Below are 23,001 nucleotides of genomic sequence, written 5' to 3'. Positions count from 1 at the left end.
CTTTTTCGTAAATGTTTTAAGAGGAATGACTTCATCATCAGTAATTATTAAAGGTAAATTTTTTTGCATATTTCTAAGTCTGAAAGATCATGTTTATAAGCTGAATGCATATGAACTTTTCTTTGAGCCAGAGTTTACGGTGTGAAAGTGAGAAAATATGATGGACACACAACAAATATGTCTGTGTTGACGGTAAATTTGTTGAAAGGAATTTTTTCATTTACAATAAAACTAGCTAAGTTGCATGTAAAAAATAAGATAGCAAAAAGCAAAAAACACACCTGAGGCACTTTTTTTTTTTTTTTTTTTTTTTACCTGAAATCGCAATTATCAGTTGGGCTGCGTCCCAAATCTCATACTCTCTATTTTGAACAAGTAATTACTTCACGACCACTAAAAAAGTATGTTCTATATATAAACCAGACGTACTACATTCATCATGTTGTCATTATCATGTGACCTTCCAGCATCATTTGTGTTGCTTCATTGCCATTCATAAATCCTCTCCCGTGGCCTCATGGGAAATAAAGTGTCCATCATATGCACACTTCAGAATCTCACCGGAAGAAGTACGTCATCCAGGTACCATTGCCTACTCTATTATGGGTACTGTGAATTCAGTCACATACTGGTTTTCGCCTACTTTAGGGGAGTATGTGAAAACGACACTGGTCTGGTGAATGGTATTGGTGAATGTGATATTGACACCTATCTGCGTGGATGATATAAATTAAAAAAACAATGTAAAATCCTTTTGGCCATTTGTCGAGGGAACCAGGGTGATGCAAACATGAATCCATCATCACAGCACCGCAGAACTTTATGCGCGTCAAGACGTCGGTTTCACAGGTTTTGGCGCTAATGACCTTCCATAATATTGAAGACCATGTCATAATTACCGTAAATAAGAGATGAAAAAACATGACGCTGTACTTGGAGCTGTTCGGACTTAGCCTACACAGTATTTTCTCTTGCATTATTAACTCAAAAATAAATCTGCAGTGGTCACGTGGTACTATGTACTCACTTACTGTACGTTACTGTGGGCTCGACGAGAGAGAGAGAGAGAGAGAGAGAGAGAGAGAGAGAGAGAGCGCGAGCGAGAGCGAGAGCGAGAGAGCTGAAGGATGACAGATTCTCTTCTAGTCTTTGTAAGCAAATCTCACTCAGCAACAGCCTATTCTCTTTCGGCTCCTCCTAGCCGAGGATTCAGCGCTAATGAGACCCATATGGAGAAGCCTGACCAAAATCTGTGTGTGTGTCATCAGCAAAACATTTCTGTACAATATACATCATCTTACGTAAGCCTGACATTTTGCAGATACACCGATGTCAAGTCACTGGATGCTTCAGAAATGAATAAATCTTCATTAGAAGTGAAGAGCAGATGCTTCGGGACAAAGCCTCTGCTTCTACCACAAGGGGGCGTGATGCATTTTGAAAAGAAGAAATAATACGAAGAGTTTTTTTTTTTTTTTGAAATAAACTTATTTTTGTTAAAACGTATTCAAATTTTGTCTTGACTGATAAAAACATTTGCTAAAGACCGATGGACCACACAGTCTCTTGAACTAGGATGAAAGACATGATATCTGTCTTGTAAACAACCACTGCGTATCTGTCCAATGTCTTCACCAGTGGCGTTTTCTTGCAGAGGCCAAGGGAAGCCAGGCTTCCTCACTTTTTCAGAATATTATCGTCATTTATTAAACACTTTTGTTTTCATCTGCTCATCGTCTCTCTTCATTCATTACTGAGCGTTTTATGATGTGTAAAACAGCGCCCCTATAAAAGTGACATGGTGAATGAGCGTTGAAAACATGGTACTGCACCCTGTGTCTGTGAGGAGGCCAGCCTGAGTTGGCATCCCTTGATAGAAAAAAAAAAAGAATTATTAACCAATCAGGTGACGCTATTGTCACGACACTGCTCCCCTGTGATTGGTCAGGACAGTGTCAAGGGAAGCCATGAACTTGTTGGCATCAGGCCAATCACATCACGTTATCATCGTCAATGAATGAATGAATGAAATAGCGGAAGATTTGTGGATTTGTGTTGACATCTTGTTTAGCTAGTTAGCTAAAATTATGAATTGTAATTATTCAAGAAATGAAAAAGGTTATCTTCTTGTTGCTTACCGTCCGTTTCCTATCTATCTGCGAATGTTTTAATGAAAAGACCATAAGATGTTTAAGAGAAATGACTGTGTGTGTGTGTGTGTGTGTGTGTGTGTGTGTGTGTGTGTGTGTGTGTGTGTGTGAGAGAGAGAGAGAGCGAGAGAGCGCGTCTGGTCTGAACTGCCCATTTAGCGATGTGTTATTTTTTTAATGTGATTATAGTTCTTCTTACTGTTTATTGCGTGCTTTGATTACGCAGCATGTGAGTGCACTTTGTTGTTTATTGTTGTGATTGTTTGTGAATAACCGCTATTGTATATCCTTACATGAGCGTCACACCGATTTAAGGGTGTAAATGAAAAAGGTTATCTTCTTGTTGCTTACCGTTGGCGTTTCCTATCTGCGAATGTTTTAATAAAAAACACCATGAAAGATGTTTAAGAGGACTGACTGTGTGTGTGTGTGTGTGTGTGTGTGTGTGAGAGAGAGAGAGAGAGAGAGAGAGAGAGAGAGAGAGAGAGAGAGAGAGAGAGAGAGAGAGAGAGCGTCCATGCTCAAAGTGTTGGATTGTAACAAGCGTAAGTCCCGGTAAGATGATGCTGGGCGCTCTAATAGTTCATCCAAATAGCAACATATAAATGGTAACGCATGATTTTCTGCCCCCACCCCTTAAAACACACAGCTTAGAGGTTGTGTCTTAATTGGCTTCCTCAGAAATTTTCCCCACGCCACGCCACTGGTCTTCACTGGAAAGGAAAGAAATAAACCTCTGTTTCTGCTAAATGTGGATGCAGTTTTACATGTGTGCCTTATTTAAAAGATTTCATGAGAATGAAAATCTAACATATAAGTCATATATTCATTGCAAATTTCTGCTTTGAAAAGCTGCAAATGTTAGAAAGTTAGACTGTTGGAAATATAACGTCATGCATGATGATATGTGGTTTGTTACTGGCTCAAGGAGGTCTAGCTTGATCAAGACCAGCATCAGATCCATCATCACAGGAAGCTTGGACTCGCTAATGATCATAAATGACTGCATGTTCAAGCTTAAACCACATCAGACAGGTAAGGTAATACTCTCAGGCTGTTACATGTAATCTCAACTACAATCAGACAGAGATGTCCAGGCACATGAGAAACTACAGTGGGATGTAGTGTAGATAAGCCTATAATTTACTTGTGGATCTTTAGATGTTGAAAATAAATGATCTTTATTGGCATCAATGGTTCCATTAAGAACCTTAAAGGGATAGTTCACCCAAAAATTTCATGTAATTACTCATAATTACTCATCATGTCGTTCAAACCCATCAGACTTTCGTTCATCTTCAGAACACAAATGAAGATCTTTTTAATGAATTCTGAGAGCTCTCTGTCCCTCCAGTGACCGCTATACAACAAGCCCCAGAAAGGCAGCAAAGACATCATTAAAGTAATCCATGTGACTCCAGTGGTTTACCTCAGTTTTATGAAGCTGCGCGAGTGCTGTGTTTGTGCAAAAAAACAAAAACAAAACAACAACAACATTACATGGATTACTTTAATGATGTCTTTACTTCCTTTCTGGGGCTTGATGGTTAATTGCGTAGCTGTCCATGGAGGGACAGAAAGCTCTCGGATTTCATCAAAAATATCTTCATTTGTGTTCCGAAAATGAATGAAAGTCTTACGGGTTTGGAACGACATGAGGGTGAATAATGACAGAATTATTATTATTTTTTTTGGGCGAACTATCCCTTTAAACATCCATAACACCTTTACATTCCACAAAAGGTTATTTACAGAGAAAAACGGATTATTATTCACACTAAGAAAAAAACAAATGGCTCTTATCAGATTACTGACAGTTTTTTGGGGGGAAACAAAAAAAAAAGGCTCTTTAATGGGATCATTGTATGTATATATATATAAAACAATTTTGGAATCTTTATTTTTTAAGAGTAGCAATCTCCAGTCCAAACTAAGCAAGTATCCTATGCTATAACCACTGGAACAGCCTACTAGCATTTAACGAGTAGTTATTAACCTGAAACAGATCCTCATGTAGCTACACATGCGGGCTGTGAGTCAGACTGAAGAAGAGAGAGAGAGAGAGAGAGTGAGAGTGTGTGTGTGTGTGTGTGAACCGAAGCCCAACCCACGGCCACTTCACCCGCGACACGAGCTCACTCACTCAGACGCCGAACAGGTGGTCCAATCCCACCTGAGGAGCACAACATGAGGATTTATCCCGCTTTTTACCTGTATGGATACAATGTTGCCGTCGCTTACTGATTTTTTCTGAAGAGTTCAACACTTCACGCGCTTCCCAGTGGAGTCTCTGGGAATATCGGGCGAATATGAAAGTGACAGTGTGTTTTGGAAGGACCCGGGTGGTCGTTCCCTGTGGGGATGGGAATATCAAAATACACAGTCTTATTCAGCAAGCGACAATGAGATATAAAAAAGCCATAGCCAAGGTAAGTCGACTGCTTTTGGGGAAAATACCACTGCTCTCAACATGGCGCTTTTTCTGGAGACAGACAGACAGACAGAAAGAAGGGAAAGAACTGGGAATAAAGAGTATATATCATCGGTATTCCCGAACAGTCCGATTGAGGTGTTTGTTTATAGATTTGTGCATTTGTGTTTGTTGCGTCACAACGGGTTGTTTGTTAAAATTGTTGCAACTTCGGCGCGCGCTTGTGTGTTCGCGATCAAAACTCCTTCCAACAGGACATGTCGGCTGTTATAACGCTCATTTGTCACCGTACGATGCATTACAGTGTTTCCAAGTAAACAGGGAGTGTAGGAAGAACTTTAGAGGCACGGATGGAGGGCAAGGACTGGAAACTTCCCTGGAAATCAGCTCAAGCTGAAGCCTGGATCCACACATGTAGCTACTCACTGTTAATGTGCACACATCATTTGACTATTTACTCAAACATTCCTGATGAATGGTGCTTTCTATACCTTTATTAGTTCTACCGTTTAAAATTAGCCTATAATGTGTTGTGTGGTTTAGTAATGGTTGGATAGGTTGAAGGTTTAAGCCACTGCGGTTGATTGACAGGGATCCGATGGTCACGAAAAACCTCTGAATATACATGGACATTTAGTGGCTTGGAAAAGTCATGAGATTTCTGTAGTGATTATAGATCTTATAGATTCTTGTCCAACTCTGTTTCTGCATGGTCCAAGGTGGTCATCAGCTGCTCGATGAGTTAATAAGTTAAAAACAAACCCTAACCACCTTAAACTAGTAAAGATCGTGGTTAACTGGTTTGTTGGAGGTCTAAGATGGTTTCTAGCTGATCATTAACTGATACACCAGCTAACAACATTTTTTTTTCTAAGTTAAGTCATGAAAACGTTATTTCTAACGTTCAAAACATCCATTTTTCATAATGTTTTCCCTTGGTTATGCAAATGTTCCATTTTTATAATTTTGCAAACATGGGAACGTTACTTTTAAATGTTTTCTAAACGTTCTGAAACAAGTAGCCTAGTAAGTAAATGTTTAAAAAACGTTTAACGAACATCTGACAAATGCTACAGTATATGATCCATAAATAACGTTTTGTGCCAACGTTTCAAGAACGTTATTAAAGACGAGATATATTTAACATTCTATTAATGTTTCTGGAAGAACGTTTGTTCAACTTTTGAGAGAACCTTGCCAGAATATTTAGCAAAATTCTAAAAACGTTCCTTGTTAAGTGGGAACCATTCAGAACTCCGGTTCCAAACGTTCGGCAAGAGCTTGTGTAGAGAGAAAAAATGCTTGCAAACAATAGCGATGTTCAATTTATGAGCAAATTGTTGTTGTTTTTCCCCCCAGTAATGTGCTCAATTTCACAAAACTGTCATGAAAACGCATTGGTCAAAACTCTATAAAAAGCCATTGGACATTTAGACAGAACACTTGAAGAGTTAACAGATGTTTTCTCATTGGTGGTCATAAATCTGAAGGCAGCTGCACTGGTTGTAGTATGAATATTAGTCACGTGCTGATTTTGAATTCCTAAACTGCACAAATTAACTTCCAGATCTGCTTTCTGTACTTATGATTTGACTAAGAACTTAAACACATTGTTGATTTTGGCTTTGGCATGCTTGTGAACAGAAGAGTTTATCCTCCTTATTGTGTAGTTATTGAGAAGCTTTGAGAAATGTTTTACCGTTAGAGTTGCAGAACGTACAGAATTTGTGAGAGTGGAAAGTGTTGGACAAAGCCAAACATTTGAGTGCAAGAAAGTATGTTGTATGTGTTCCAGCTCAGTGTCAAGAGGTCTAGCTGTTTAATTATTAATAAGTAGATTTTGTCAGTAGTTGTAGAGCTACAGCTGTATTGGTGTGCTGTAAAGGGGCATTCGGTTCCTGCATGTCTTGAGTTGGCATCCGTGCGATTATTCCTGCCCAGATCTCAACAATCTGTGTTAACTTTGGCATCACGTCGTCCAAGAAACTTCTGTTCTACAGGCCTTGAATAGTTTGGTCAACCAACGCTGATATTGCCAGGTTTTCCCTTTTACAGAGCGTTTCTTTAATATGGAAAATTATTTGAGTTTGCTCTTTGCATCCTTGTGAATAGATTGTCTGGACTGCTTTTTTGTGTGACAAAAGTTTAGGATACTTAAAGCACCTTAAGGACAATGGGTTGAATGTATTTAGGCTTTATAAAAAGTGATTTGTGTATTTGTTCCAGTGTTAATACATTTTCTATCTAAACTTAACAAGAGACTATTAAAAATAAGTACATTTTTAAGTTGATTTCCCGGAGAAGTGTAAACACTGTGGAGCTTTCTTAACATTTTCTGCTTGTTTAAGCATCCAGACCAGTGTGATATAGATATAGCTCATCCAATGGTCTGAGTTTGGGGCGGGGCTAAATGTTTGGCTGACCAATGGCTGGTTAGAGTGTTTGGAAAACCTGTTTACTATTTTTGAAACTCAGATATATGTGCAACCAGACAAAATTTGTGGACTGAATGAATTACATTATGTAAAATTCAGTAAATTAAATGCTTCTGTTCTCCACAGATTGTGCATTTTGTGAATGAAATGCATTAATGACGTGCTGAATCACAAAAAACTCCCCTTTCGTGATAGTTTTGTCCATTTTGTGGAATGTTTTGTCCATTCTCTTGTGGACAAAAAGCATTTTGTGACATACTGGGTGCATTTTGTTCACAAAATGCCTTAAATTCACAAAATGGAAGGAAATTTGAATAGACAAAACTAGTTTTAAGTTTGGTTAATTTGGTGCATGAATTGGGACTTTAGTGCTGACTTTACGTTTCTGTTGACGACACCTGACTGTGCTTACTTCTAAATACTGCATTTTGTAATGCTATAGTATTCACTCGGTCGACAACATTGGTCTGGCTGCGCTTGGCGCTTGATGTTGGTGGTGCAGAAATGTACACTTTCAACTCCACAAATATGTGTGGTAAAATTTAGGCCCTCTTTACCTCTGGTATTAAAATGTGTTTTGGTCGATCGGTTCACAAGTGGACGAGGGAGACACATACCCGTTTACACCTGGTGTTTTAATCCGTCTCTTTTGTCCACTTTCATCCACTTCTGTCCTGATTTCTTCGAGGGGAGGGTCTATGGGTGGGGAAATGTATGTGGTTTTTCAGATCTTTTGAAATAATGAACAAAATTAGCTCGCTCAATTTACATATGAACTCGCTCGCTCGGAGACGATGATAAACCACACAGAGAGCATCAGCTTTAGTGTCTGCTCTGACAGACGTAAGATCAGCCGAGCGCTGTGAGTGTGTGTTAGAAATCAGGAATGAAAAGAGAGAACATTGTGCTTGGTACATTTTTCATCTTCAAACCAAACTTGGGTCTTAATGCCGACATAGTTTAAATCCCCTCTGGCTAGATACAGCTCTTCCTGTAATATTAACTCATTAGATCAGTAGACGGAGAGTAGACGGTGTTTTGTGGCTGTTTGAACACATTCGACCACATGAGCGTTTACACTACGAAAGCAATCCGGTCAAATGCGTTTTCAGCTACCTCTGGAAGTGGTCGAAAGCGGACAAGCTCAAAACGTTTAAGACACCTGTATTTAGTCTCGTCCACTTGATCAAACAAAATGCATTTTTATAATACCAGGTAATACAAGGCCCTGAAGACAGAATCAAGACTTTATTTTGCAGTAAAGTAAGTCAAGAAAAATCTCACTCTTACAGCAAAGTATGAAACTTAAGCTCCATCACCTTGAAGAGACCTCGTGTTGAAACTCAACGGAGAGCGTGTTTCCCGAGTCGTTCCCTGTGCATTCTCATTCTTTTCATAGAAAGGGTGTCCTTGCAGACGGCAAAGACTTGGATACTACAGAACACATGGCACACACACACCCATGCGTGTGTGTCTCAGCAGGCACACCCATACCTCTGCCTCAGCACAATGATGGCGGCGGGGTATTGATCCTGGTTTTCCCAGCGGAGAGTTGCATGCTCACTCCAGAACACACTTCATTCTGAGGAGGATCAGGGGTTTGCTGCGTAAGCGGGAGTGTGAGAGGATGAATGCGCTTATGATCTATAGGGAGATGTGAGTCTGCAGAGAGAACTCAAGCTCTTCATCAATAACCCTAATAAATAGGCTTCTTTCTTCGCGGCGCTCAAACTTTTCCTCCTCCATTGCAAGATTGCTGTCTGCAGCCTTTCCATTGACTTTCCTTTGAGTCAATAGAAATCTAGTAAAGAGGAGGCGTTGCAGACAGCAGTCTGATTGGAGATGAGCCTATTTATTTGTTTAAATATTGATTTTGCCTTTTTTTTTGCTATTGCAGGAAACGTTTTCTTCTTCACTGAAAAAAACGATTAGTTGAATTTAATCAATTTTTTTTATGGTAAGTGGTTGCACACAATTGATTTAAGCTACATTTAAACAAATGCATTAAGTTGAACTAAAATTGAATAAGTTAAACTTAATACATTTGTTTAAATGTAGCTTAAATCAATTATGTGCAACCACTTACCATAAAAAAATTGATTAAATTCAATGAATCATTTTTTTCAGTGTTTCAACCCTAGAATATGTTAATATTCCGTCAGTGAAGTGATTGTTTATTGGTAAGATTTGGTGAATCTCTCAAAGCCTGTCAAGAAGATGTGAGAGTCATATTTCAGTAATGAGTTATAAGTAATAATTGCAAAAAAAAAGTCTTTTGTTAAAAGTAGATTAAAGTAGATAAATTATAGACTGTACAAGAATGATGCAAATTTGAACTATTATCAATTAAAATGTTTTATCGCAGTTAATCTCATTTTTAGTAGCACTTTTAGTTCATTGTTAAGAAAAGTACATAATAGTGTAATTATTAGATACACACTTATTTTATGATAGATTTCTTGTGATGTTACTCATTTGTAAGATGCTCTGGATTAAAGCGTGTGCTAAATTTAAATGTGTATTTAATTAATTGCATGTAACATTACCTTTGATGACTGTAGAAAAATATGAACAATTTAAATAAATTTTTTGCATTACATTTAGAATGATAATTGTTTGGATTATGGTAAAACAATATTTAAAAATTTGTTTTTTTTGTATTTTCTTTTTTTTTTGAGAATGAGACATTTTTCGTTGCAATTTGCAACATGACGGAGAGAAATGAAAAAATGAACAATAACGTCAGTGCAAAAAAATATTGAAGGTACTAAAAATGGGCTTTTCTTTCTTAATGTAAACTATATATTATTTGATCCAGCACTTCCTTGACAGGTTTTTCTGGGATTCATTCATTCTCCTCTGCGTTTGTAACTGCATGCAAAGTGTTGATGAATAATATAGCTCCTAAATTTCTAGGTATAAAGCTGAAGGTATTGCATGTGAAACAAAGCTGCCGTAGAAAAACAGCTACTCTTTGTGACTTGATGTGACTTTTCCACTCAAGGTTGAATGAATCGTGTTGCTTTGAAACGCTGCTCTCAAATAACAGAAGCACATGTGCTGATCAGACATCACCCCTGCTGTCTCGTCATACGGCTGTAATTAAACACAGGTCCACACAAAACATACATTGTGTTTATGAGACTGGCATACATCTGGATGTCTATTACTGAAAGGGAAATGCAATAATTGCAGACGAACTTTGACCTTCAGATCGGAAATCCTTCCTTTTAGAGGTTTCTTTGTAGTGAAGAGGACCTTCGTTTCTGAAATGCTAGTTTTACGACTTCATGCGTCCACTGAAAAATGACTCAGAAAAGTGAAGTCAGTTCTTAGAAGAACTCTAGTAGCATTTGTTTGCAGAAGTTGACATTTGCTTCATATTTTGTGTTTGTTTGCAATGACATTTTTAAGTGTGACTTAAGTGTGCAAATACTTCTTTTGGCCACTTTACTTGTTCTGACCTTCTCCAGAATCAAACAATTGGGAAATAACAGGAGCTCAGTTAGCTTGTAGGAACGTGTAGGAAGGAAGGAGTTACAGTATGCCTATAAGAGGTGGCGTTTATTATGTTGAATGACTAATAACTGGACTTGAAACCAGATAAAAGGTTTTAGAAGCACATTACATATAAAGCCATGACAGATCAGTCTGCAAGATCATGTTTTATATGTGTGTATTGTTACGTAAAACCAAACTTGTCGAGGCTAGAAGTCACTTTAAAGTGAGCTTCTCCATTTAAGATGGACTGGAATGACAGAAGTCAGGATGCTCAGTACTCTGGCGCTGACTTTGTATTATTTTGTTGCTGGTATCAAATGTAAATGTGTAATGTTAATGAACTTTTCCCATCATTAGATTAGTTAACTTGGACTGTATTGCACACATTATGGGTTTCTATTTTAACATCTGAAGAGATGGGTGACTGATTTCCAATCGAATACTAATACATCTTTTGATGGAGTACAATAAAATTATTGCAAATGAAATGTGCTCAAAATTAAGCAAGCAAGCACATTTTATTTATATAACACTTTTACAAACAAGTCAATGCAGTTCAAAGTGCTTTACAGGCACAAAAATAAAATAAAATACAAGTACAAGTAAAATTCAAGAATAAAATAGAAATGTATGAAAATGTATTTAAAAAAGTGCTCAAAATTAATGAAATAAAATGTGAATTTTACGCATAATTTAGCAAATTTCACCACTAAAATCACAAGAGCGAAAGTTGACATGAAATACGTGTTATTGATCTTATTGTGTGAACGATTCATTTATATTTCCTTTTTGAAACATATCTTGTCATATAAAAAAGTCATAACTTGTGAAACGGCATCTTCTAACTTAATCTTCTAAACTTCATCTCTAATGGTGGATTTCTCCAATCATTTAGTTTGCTGAAACTCCGCCCCTTTCTTACAATCTACTGCAAAGTTGCATTAAGATAAACAACTGATTCATTAAAACAAGTTCCTTCCTTATTTTTTCTCTCCAATAATCAGTTTCACTTTGATGTACATCGCAATACTGAAGGTCAGATCTGTCACTACTTGCATTTCATTGCATCTTTAAAGCTAGGGCAATTTTGGAGAGGCTAGCAATAGCGAGTTAGTTTTGAAAGCATTAGCTCCCAGCCTCCCTTCAGAGCGTCTCCAAAGCCACTCCTACAAAACACATGAACGTATAGAGCGCCACGAGACGAGAGACTGAGTTAAGTAACCTTTTATGTTTCAAAGACATTAGAATAATAATGAACTTAAAGAGCTCTGAGCTTTACACCTGACTGCTGCAGATTCATTTCGCCGTTGATCGTGAGACACATAAATCCTGGAGAGTCTGGGGAACGTCATGTATTGCCATCTCCTAATTAATTACATTAGCAATGAGATGGCGAACATTTTTTTTGGTCCTGAGACTTGCACAGATGATATATGTAAAAAAAAAAAAAAAAAAAAAATAAATATATATATATATATATATATTTAGACCACTTCTATTATTGATTGCGATTGAGAGTTTCAACCAGTATAACAAAAAGTGTTTATGAAAAACATTGCCTATCCTAACTTTAACAAACAATTTTTTCCCCTTATTAATTTCTTATTTTTTCTTATGATTTTGGTGTCAGAGATATTTGGCTGTGCATTTCTTTGTGAGTAATGTAGGCTACTATGTGAGTGAGCGTATATAACCATGTATAATATTTGTCAATTTTGTTGGAAAAACCTTAAAGTCCCCCTGTGGTGAAAATCCAGCTTTTAATGTTGTTTATGTGTCTATATGGTGTTTTTAATCTGCTTTAAATCAAACCATGTGTAAATTCATAAGTCGACAGCATTGCTGAGTATTTCCTCCTTAAAACTGCAGTGAACCAAAGACAGTCTCAAAAACACGCTTTGAAATCGCTGGTGTTTCTGACGTCACAAACTACCTTGTAACCAATCAGATCAACGTGTGATCGTCAGCCAGTGGATCTCTGAGCTGAGTGAGTGAGTGGAGGCGGGGCTCATTTGCATATTCATAGAACCGTGTATACTAAATGAAGCAAGGGTGTCGAGTGGGAAATTCAAGCTATTTTAAGGCATGGAGAATATTGAAGAAAAACTTGTAATTTTGGTAATCAGTTTGGTGAGTTTTAAGAGATAAAATGATTTACTACAGGGGGACTTTAAGTTTTTTTTTCTCCATTTCGCTGTCCTACTTTTGCATTCTTTCTCTATGCAAAAATGCTCATAAAGCCGTTTCCCCAAGCGCACGTTTGCAGCGTTGCCACGTCCAACTTATTATAGGCATCTTTGGGCTTGTAATTGTTTCTCAATGAATAGGTGAAGTGAATACTTAGTTCAGCTGGAGTGTGTTCATGGCCTTTGGGCCAGTGTCATAGTTCTTTGAACAGAGAAAAGTCAGCTGTTAAAGCCGTCAAAATGCTTGTGCAAACATGGTGGCACTGGCCACCAGTCCTGTCTTTAGAGTGGAAAATTGTTCTTTAGATGATTGATATGTTCTTTAAGGCCCTTTCACACCGGATGCGTAACGAAAAAGCGAAACGAAAAAGCGAATAGTTCGTGTGCGAATAGTTCGCATCAAAACCATTCACATCAGCCGCGACGCGAATTTGCGACGTCTGTGACGTTCAGAGAGCTTCAACATTCCAAAACTTTCGCGCGAATCGTGCCGACAGCTGAGAAAACATGGACACTTCATCATCATCATCATCCAGTCATAGTCATAGCATCCAGTGAAGACGAGCTTTTCATTTTATTTAAAAGACAGAAAAGAAGGTTTTGGGTGCACCCAATCTTACAGAACAGAAAGTCTGAAGGGGAGTATGCTTATGTGCAGTTTTTTTTTTTTTTTTTGCGTCTTCAACAGTGCGTTTTGTAATGTAACTACACATTACATGTAACACACGAAGTAAGTTAAAAATCATTCGACTAGAAATATCACACAAAGAATGTATAGTATAGCCTACTAAAAGCAGCCCTAAATAGTCTCACTGCATTTTGTTAACGTTACGTGTTCAAAGTAAACACGGTCTCTGTCTCTATCTTTGACGATAATAGTGTTAGCTTTCTATCCCAAATGTAGTTTGGCCTGCTAGCCTACACAGCACAGGACTATCACACAACACACTCACAGTCGTGATAACCGGTTGGTTGGCAATGCTACGCCACACATTGTCTTTCAAATCGTTGTCCTTGTAGTATGTGAATTGGCTGAAGCCTATTCTGTCGCCGCAAAAGTAAAAAAAAAATCGACATCGAAGCGAAAAAAATAAAAGTCGTTTTTTCGCCTCAGCACATTCGCGTTCGGTGTGGAAGCGCTCATTACACAAACAGCTGATCAAAAAATAAACCCATCGCGCGAATTATTCGTGCGTCAAAATCGCGTCCAGTGTGAAAGGGCCTTTACACTTAGAAAAAAAAAATATTTTAGGAACTTTTCAGTAAAATGTTCTTTGTGGAACCAAAAATGCTTCATTTATTGCATCGCTGGGAAAACCCCCCATTTGGAGCCTTTATTTTAAGAGTGTAGCCGATCCGTAAGCGTGCAGATCTGTGTCGATCCCAGTCTTTCAGCGCTGATGATGGGTGTGATGTCTGGGAATTAGCGCAGTGAGTATTGTTAGGTCATTTGTCGAAACAAGCCGACCAGACGGAGGGAATTCAGGTCTGTGTAAAGCCTGAACATTCAAGGGGAGATTTACTCCCTTTTTGCACCAGATTAACAGAGTTATGTCATTCATAACTATAAGTCATACAGCACAGTAGCTTTCTACTTTTGTCCTCTACTGAAGAAATACTGGGGTTGGAATGAAATGAGGATGAGTAATTGATAACAGAATATGGTTTTTGGGTGAGTGATCCCTTTAAAGGAGAACTCCGGTCAATTTTAACATTGAGCTAATTTTTTTTGTACATTTGGAGTGCTGTCAGTACAGAGAACAACGACAAAAATCGGTGTTGCCTACAACGTGTTATCCTCTTTAAAATTTGCACCCTGTTGACTTTAATGGGGCAAGTACTAAACCTGCTTTTAGCCTCTTAACATCCTTGATGTGTCATTACAAGTGCACAGCTAATGTGAGTGATTCCTTCAGAGTGATCACGGGTGAATCTGACTACAGTAGATGTGAAAGATATGAATAAAAATGATGTTATTTAAGCCAGCGCACATACCTGTATTTTCTTCCTGTTTTCGGTCGAAGTCCACAGTAGTCGATTGTCGAGTTCTCCACTGTTGCTTAGTTACCTATGATCGCGTGAACTCGACAATCGACTACTGTGGACTTCGACCGAAAACAGGAAGAAAATACAGGTATGTGCGCTGGCTGAATTAACTTCATTTTTATTCATATCTTTCACATCTACTGCAGTCAGATTCACCGTGTTCACTCTGAAGGAATCACTCACATTTTCTGTGCACTTGTAATGACACATCAAGGATGTTAAGAGGCTAAAAGCAGGTTTAGTACTTGCCCCATTGAAGTCAACAGGGTGCAAATTTTGAAAATAGAATAACTCGGTGTAGGCAACACCGATTTTTGTCGTTGTTCTCTGTACTGACATCACTCCAAATGTACAAAAAAAATGAGCTCAATGTTAAAATTGACCGGAGTTCTCCTTTAAAGGTCATTGTGACCTGGTTTTCCCAACATTAGTAATCTAGCATCATATCCAGATTTGCATGTCTGTGCTCTTGCATTGATAAGGAAGGATGTGGAAGGCTCATGGTCTGTGTGTGTGTTGCACTGAGTCTCTGTTCGTTCACCCGTTAAACAGGGTCTCGTAGAGCCGCCCCTTCTGTGTTCTCCCAGGAGCATTATAACAATCCCAGAGAATCCCACATCACTCATCCCTCCTTCCCTTGGCACTGCTTCCCCGGTGACCAATTATCACTTTCGGTAGTGACCTTTGACCTTTAGCAACCGAAATGATGTAAGGGGAAAGTGTAGGTGAACATAAATCTGAAGGATGTGCGAGGATAACGAGTCTAGAGCGAGAACTGAGCTTTTCATGGACGGCTCGGCAGTATCTTGAATTTTCACAATATATTGTTTTTTTTGGCTGTATACAATGAAGCAACATTGCTGCTAAAAAAAAAAAACTAAATGAAATCACCTGCCAAATTGAGAGAGTTTCCCAAATGTCGTGTCATTTTGACTAGCGAATATGAGAGATTTAAGAGACTATTTAATCTTCTAAACATCACGTGCAAAAACGGAATTAGGGTTTATAAGTTCCGTGATTTAGTCACCATGAAATCAAAATTGAAAAACCTTCTTTTTTTTTTTCTTTTTTTCTTTTTTATGGAAAATTGCAGTAGTTATTATAAACGATTTATCCATGCACATTTTTTTAATCATGTTTCTGGTAATCTTGAATCAGAATAACTAACCCTCCCTCTTGCATCATCTCTTCTCTTCTCTGATGATGAGGGCGGGGCTATAACCTGTCACTCACATGAGATCAGCCAATGGCAAACCACAACCATCCAACGCCTCCGAAGCGTCTGAGAGTAATCACATCACTGTGTGATCATCTCACTGCAGAGAAATGATTGGCATGATAGATGTAGAATTGCTTTGCTGTTACAGTTCTGTTGCCCTGCACATGTGAGTCTGTTCAAGTCTTCTCCTCTCGAGTGAGTTCAGATCGGCCTGAAGTGTTTTTGTGCCAAACTCTTGCTGGAGGAAAGAGGAACGTGCCTGAAACTTTGATGAGCTTGTGTTGTTTCTCCTCGAGTCGGCACGCAGCTGCACGGTTAGCTTGCTGTTCTGCACACTATTGTGAAGGGCTTTCTCAGCTGTCTTACTCAATCATGACGGCATGCAAAAATGTGCAGGCTTTATGAACGACCTTCATGCCATAAACAAGCCAAATACTGAATATGCGGGAGAAGGATGTACTCGATGTACTACTAGAATCATAGTAAATTTGCAGTAAGCATGCATACTGTGCTCATTTTCCGTATGCAAGAAATACACGCATGACCTTAATTGCCATAATAATAATAATATATATAATTTTTTTTTTTACTAAATTACAACAAAATTAGTTTTAAAAATACAAAATGAAAATAACCTTTTTTTTATTAATTAATTTGTTTTTTAATTGGCAGTATTTATTTATTTGCTTTTGTTGGCCATAATAACTATAATTACTTTTTTTTTTACTACAAAAGAGATTAAAAATAGAAAATACGAAGTAACTTGACCATAATAGCCATATATAATATATATATTATACAGAATATTATATGTGTATATATTATATACAATTACAACAAAATTGGTTTAAAAATACAAAATAAAAATAACCTTTTATTCTATTAATATTATTTTTGGGGGGGTTTGGCCATAATGGCTGTATGTATTTATGCATGTATTTATGTGTTTATCTGTTTGTTTGTTGGCTATAATGACCATAATATATATATATATATATATATATATATATATATATATATATATATATATATATATATATATATTTTTTTTTACAAATTTGAATTACAATACATAAATAAAAAGTGACATTTATTTATTTATTTGCCATATTGACCAAAATTTTGTATTACAAAATTGGATTTAAAAATATAAAAAATAACTTTCATTTATTTTTTGTTTATCTTGCTGATTTTTTTTAAAAAATTTTTTTATTTGATTTATTTGTGCAATGCTTGCATGATTCTATTATATTCTATTAATATTAACTGCAAAAGAAAAAATCTTTAAAAAAAATATATTATTATTATTATTTTTTTGTACAGCACATTCATGTGTCCTGTCTTTTACAAGGAAAGCATCAACTAATCCCAGCAGCTCCTCAACACGTGACCGGCACAGCTTGAAGATGTGTGTATCAGATGTTGAACTCAGCAGATTAGCCTCCTGATGTTGGGCTCCGCGTATGAGCAGAGATGGAGGATTTCTCGTGCTGAGGCACAGCTGGATGGATTATTTGCAGGATTTGTTTATAGAGATTACCATTTTATCAGATGTTTTTTGTACAGGCGAATAATCCTCATCCTAAATAATCTCTTTATATTTGATATCCTTTCTAATGCAAATCGGACACATATTGTAACAACAGATCCCACAGATAGACTTAATCCGACAGTTTAGCTCGTTTCACTCTCCAAAAGGGCGTTTGAACAAAAGTAAAACGCACTGGAATACACTGAAGCAGCGGCTTGCTTTAGCAATCTGAAGTAACCTTGAGTTTCTTTTGTGACTCGTTTATCACACAGAAACCCTGTGCTTGGATGCAGCTAGTATTGATTCTGTGAGTGTGAGACACTGATCGTGCCATTGTTAGAGATCTACGGCAAACACAAGTCTATTTAATGAGTAGCGCTGAAAAGCCAAAGTGGCCTTGGGTCAGTGACGGGCGATCAATGGGTGTAGTTTAAACAAAGTCTGGCAAACTGGCTCATTTTGCCGGGAAAAGCAGCCAATCAGGAGAAGGGACTGATTCCTGGAGCGGTTCGACTGCTCTGCTCTGTTGGCATAGATAAGCTTAGCTAGGTTAATGATTCTCTTCAAATCTACAAAGCATTGTGCTTTCAGTTACAAAGTTGTCGAAAAACGTGAAGAAGAACTTGTTCTTTACTCAGGACCAGGATTTGGATTGGTGATGATTTTTGTTCATTAACAAATCTTGTTTGAAGGAAGGGAATCATATGGAATATAATAATTCTGGTTGCATTTATGAATCTTCTAGTACTTTTTGTATATATAACTTTTTAAAGCTCCAATATGTAGGAATTTTGTAATAAAATTTCCAAAAATAACTTGCACAGGGTGATATATTTCCTCCAGTTGTGTACTTACAATATCTCAAAAGTCTCCAAAGATTTTTTGTTTCAGAGAAATTCCGATTTTAAATAACTGGCCGTCCCGGAAAAGAAATGTCGCGCCTCAGTGACGCAATCCTTTTTCCGGTGTGGACCATGTGATAGGATATTCCACCACACCGGATTTTTTTTTTTTTTTTTTTTTTTTTTTTTTTTTACAATAACTTTATTGAGGTTTTTTTCTTATCACAATAAACAATAAAGACGTCTGACAAAGAATAAAAAAAAGAATAAAATAAAAAATATGACCCACCACACCGGAATATCGCATGGTCAAATGCGGAAGTGGTGGTTAAAGCGTTATAGCCATAGACTGTATGGTTATAGCTGTTATGGATCACGATTACTCTTTGGCGAGTATTGAAGTGCCAACAAAACGAAAGCGTCCATATTCTGATACACGCAGACTGTGTGACAAACGAAGGATAAATATCGGCCAGGCGTTTTCGAGATGGAGAGAGCTGCGCGACTATCTTGGACTTGACAGAGACTCTCTCGCGAGTGTATTGATAGACAGGTAAGACATGCAACTGTCAATAATAGCACTTATAAACAAAGTTATATTGCTCTTTGTACTTCGGTAAGGCTTTTTATGACGTGTGGTGACCGAGATTATGGCAGTACAATTAAATACAATCGGATATGATGTTAAAAAAATATATTTAGTCATTACTTGCAAATGTTCGTTCAAATTTACTTTTAGATTTTGGTTTGAACACGTTAAGCAACACGGCATTAACCATAAAAACGTAAAACTGCACAACATTAACCAAACAAATCATTTGACAAATAGCTGTATGTTGTAACGGGATAATATAGCATAACATTTCACGTTCCTTGCAGTTCATTAATTATGATGACATAAAATAATACGATCAGACATACAGGTAATACAAAAACGAATAAATTACCTCACCCGTGATCATGATTCATTAATTCCATGTAGATTATTATTTTTTTTTTTTTTATTCCATGTAGATATATCGCTAGATGGTGAAAACGCATTAAAAACGACATCTCCCATCGTCACCTCCTTCATAGCGTCATCAAGCTTCGCCTTTGTTATTGTTGAAACTGTGCCCTCTTGTGGTCAAATACCAAAGTCACATACTGGAGCTTTAACATTAACAGCTATTTAAATGAACTACATGTGATTCGCTAAAAAGATTCTGTTCATTTAATTCCGGAAATGGATGCAGAATTTTTTTGATTCACTAAAAATAATGGGTTTATCAAAGTCATTAATTCTGGAAAAGGACGCAGAATGTTTTTGATTTCATGAACAGATTATTTTCAATGGAGTCGCCACGGTCACTGTAGCAGGCAGAGCTGCCCATCTCTTTTCCCATGTGCCTTTTCTCTCTCTTTTCCTCTGTTTCTTCTACATGGGTTCCATAAACAGAGGAAGTGTAGATATATAAATAATGGATTTTAGTTGTTCAAACAACTTCCACAGGAGCTTGGCCTATCTTAGGCCGTGTTTCGTTTCAACACACTGCCTCCTCTGTGCCGCGCCCTCCGGTCGATGTGGCCCCGCCCTCCTGCTGCTGTGGCTCCGCCCTCCCACGTTGGCTCCACCCTCCTGCCAGCTGTGGCTCCGCCCACCTGCCAGTGGTGGCTCTGCCCTCCTGTCCGCTGTGGCTCCGCCCTCCTGCCGCTGTGGCTCCGCCCACCCAGCGATGACTATAGTTTTCCTGGTGACTCAACAGATGCCGATTGTTTGACAGCATTCGCCTTTTCCACTGTTATCCTGTGGAATGTAAATACATGACATATTGAGTAACTTAGAAACTGTTTAGCAGAGCAAAGACAACAGATATACCACAATGCAGTGGTGCGTTGGGATTCGTTCCTCTGGCTGCCTTTCCAAGGCCTCCGCACCTTTTGAGTTATAATCCGAACAATCCCTGTACCGTTTATCATAAAATGGATCCCTATTCCCCATTCTGTACAGTTTTCCGTGCACATGAGTAAGATTACTGTAGAATTAGATTTTGATTCATTGTTTCCTGTTCCTGCTTTACTTTGAGTGTGAGAGGGGGGTTGCTCATATAAATGCTAATATAAGTATATTTATATAAATAATAATACTAATATTAATATAAATATATTATTTCCTCCCAGACTATCTAGTTGATTGAATTTTATTTTATTTTATTTTTTATTTATTTTTATTTATTTAAGATAAATCTACAACCCCGTTTCTTGTACTTATTACTCTTTCTGACATTTTAAAAAATGTTAATGAAGTTTGTGTTCAGCAAGAAGTCTCATGCTTACTAAAGCTGTTTATTTGATTCTGCGTTTATTTGATCAAAAATACAGTAATATTGTGAAATATTATTGCAATGTAAATCAGCTGTTCTCTATGTGAATATATAGTAAAGTGTAATTTATTCCTGTGATCAAAGCTGAAAATTCAGCATCATTACTCCAGTCTTCAGTGTCACATGATCCTTCACAAATCATTTTATTTTTACTGTTACTTTTTAAAAAATCTATTTAATGCATACTTTCTGAATAAAATTTAATTCTTTGAAAAAAGTCTTACTGACGCCAAACTTTTGAAAAGTAGTGTACTGTATGTTTATCCTTTTCTGGAAGTTAATCACCACCTTTATTTCACTGACACTTTATTAAAGAAAGTTATACCCTCTTTTCTTGGAAAGTGCCAGTAATGCTTGGCTTTATAAACAAGAATCTCTGATTCATGAGAACGTGGAGGGTTCAGAAACCACCAGACGGAGTTGATGACTTCTATAATACCTCCCTTCATCCCGTAGTCTAGTTGAAAAAGACATTTCATGCTGTCGAGTGTCATCAGTAATGTGTTTGGAAAAGACTGCCGTTTTTGATGACTTTTATTACAGTATGTTCTTTCCACATAGCCTAGATCTCATCCCAAAAATCTGCTTTTCCACTTGTGCGATGCACACGTTCCTGTGCTGTTGACTTAGTAATGGAGCAGAAAAGTGTCCGTCTTTTACCCAGAGGATTTCCAGCTCAGAGAGACGAGATCTCAACTCGAAGCGGCCGAGACGGTCAAGATGTGATTTCCTTGGCATTGGAAAAGCCTTCTGAATGGAAGGTGATTTGTGATTATGGCAAATAAACCGCTTAAAATATGGTGTTTTGGGGCTGGGCGACATTATTGAATATTCACAGTATTTATGATTTCAAATAGGGCTAGCCAATATATCGAATTATTTGATTTGGAGTTTTGAATCAGTTCTTTGAAATGGACAGTTTTGAAATGAGATGCTATTAAAACATCCTTGAAAGTTGAGCTTTGTATGTTTTGTTTGCGAATCTCAAATACAGAATTAGGAGGATATTATCATTCAAAAGTTTGGGGTCAGTAAGATTTGTTTTTGAGAGAAGTCTCTTCTGCTCATCAAGGCTGCATTTATTTGATCAACAATACAGTAAAATCAGTAATATTGTGAAATATTACTACAATTTAAAGTAACTGTTTTCTATGTGAATATATAAGTGTAATTTATTCCTGTGATCAAAGCTGAATGTTCAGCATCATTACTCCAGTCTTCAGAGTCACATGATCCTTCAGAAATCACTCTAATATGATGATTTGATGCTCAAGAAACATTTATGATTATTATCAGTGTTGAAAACAGTTGTGTTGCTTCATATTTCTGTGGAAACAGTGATATTCAAAAGAAATTAATTATTTTTTTTCTGCAAGGATGCATTAAATTAATCAAAAGTGACAGTAAAGACATGATGTTTTATTAACAAAGTTTGGGACGTTCAAATGATAGATAGATAGATAGATAGATAGATAGATAGATAGATAGATAGATAGATAGATAGATACCATTTATTCTATCTGACTTATTTGTTAGTGGGAACTCGTGAATTATAATGTTACAAAAGATTTCGATTTCAAATAAATGCTGTTCTTTTGAACTTTCTATTCGTCAAAGAATCCTGAAAAGATTAATATAATGCAGCAAAACCTGATAATAATAAGAACCATTATTAATAATTGAGCACCAGTCATAATTGATAATAAATTAGCAGCAAATCATCATATTAGAGTGATTTCTGAAGGATCATGTGACGCTAAAGAGATGATGCTGAAAATTCAGTTTTGATCACAGGAATAAATTACACTTTACTATATATTCACATAGAAAACTTTTAAATTTTAAATTGTAATATTGCACAAAATTCCTGATTTTACTGTTTTTTTTTTTTAATCAAATAAATGCAGCCTTGATCAGCAGAAGAGAACCTTAATTATTTTTGTCTTGTAGTGCATCTTTAATGCAATGTAAGTTGCTTTTGGATAAAATGTCTGTTAAATATGAAAGAAATATCAGTGGTTTAACCTTTAATAGTCGCCTTCATGATGGGTCGTTGTTCGAGTTGCTTACCAGCCCATCAAGACTCAAAGTCTTTAGTCTATGTCAGGATATTTTTGACCTGTTGTATAGTCGGGCAGTCAAAAAACACATCAGCTCAATCTGTAACTGCAGACAACATACTGTACGATATTACACAGACTTATCGCAGAGTCCTTCGCATGACTATTTCAACTAGATTCAGCATAATATGATGAGGTTACGGACTTGCATGCTGTTTTACAAGCTTGTAAACACAT

The 23,001-nt window shown here is 37.1% G+C and overlaps 1 protein-coding gene across 5 annotated transcripts in view; it reads left to right on the top strand.

Annotated features, from left to right (window-relative positions):
• The first annotated feature begins 4,169 nt into the window (after positions 1–4,169).
• Positions 4,170–23,001, top strand: part of pard3aa (par-3 family cell polarity regulator alpha, a) — a 476,999-nt gene continuing 458,167 nt past the window's right edge. For all 5 annotated transcript variants that reach the window (XM_081353162.1, XM_081353163.1, XM_081353160.1 and 2 more), the window contains exon 1: positions 4,170–4,579. In XM_081353162.1, the coding sequence (XP_081209288.1) occupies positions 4,460–4,579 (120 nt within the window). In that variant the 5' untranslated portion in view covers positions 4,170–4,459. The remainder of the gene's footprint in view (positions 4,580–23,001) is intronic.

Source organism: Scardinius erythrophthalmus, assembly GCF_964197995.2.
Source record: "Scardinius erythrophthalmus genome assembly, chromosome: 22".
Lineage (NCBI taxonomy): Eukaryota > Metazoa > Chordata > Actinopteri > Cypriniformes > Leuciscidae > Scardinius > Scardinius erythrophthalmus.
Note: the sequence above shows the minus strand (reverse complement) of the source record. Positions and strands in the feature narration are given on the sequence as shown.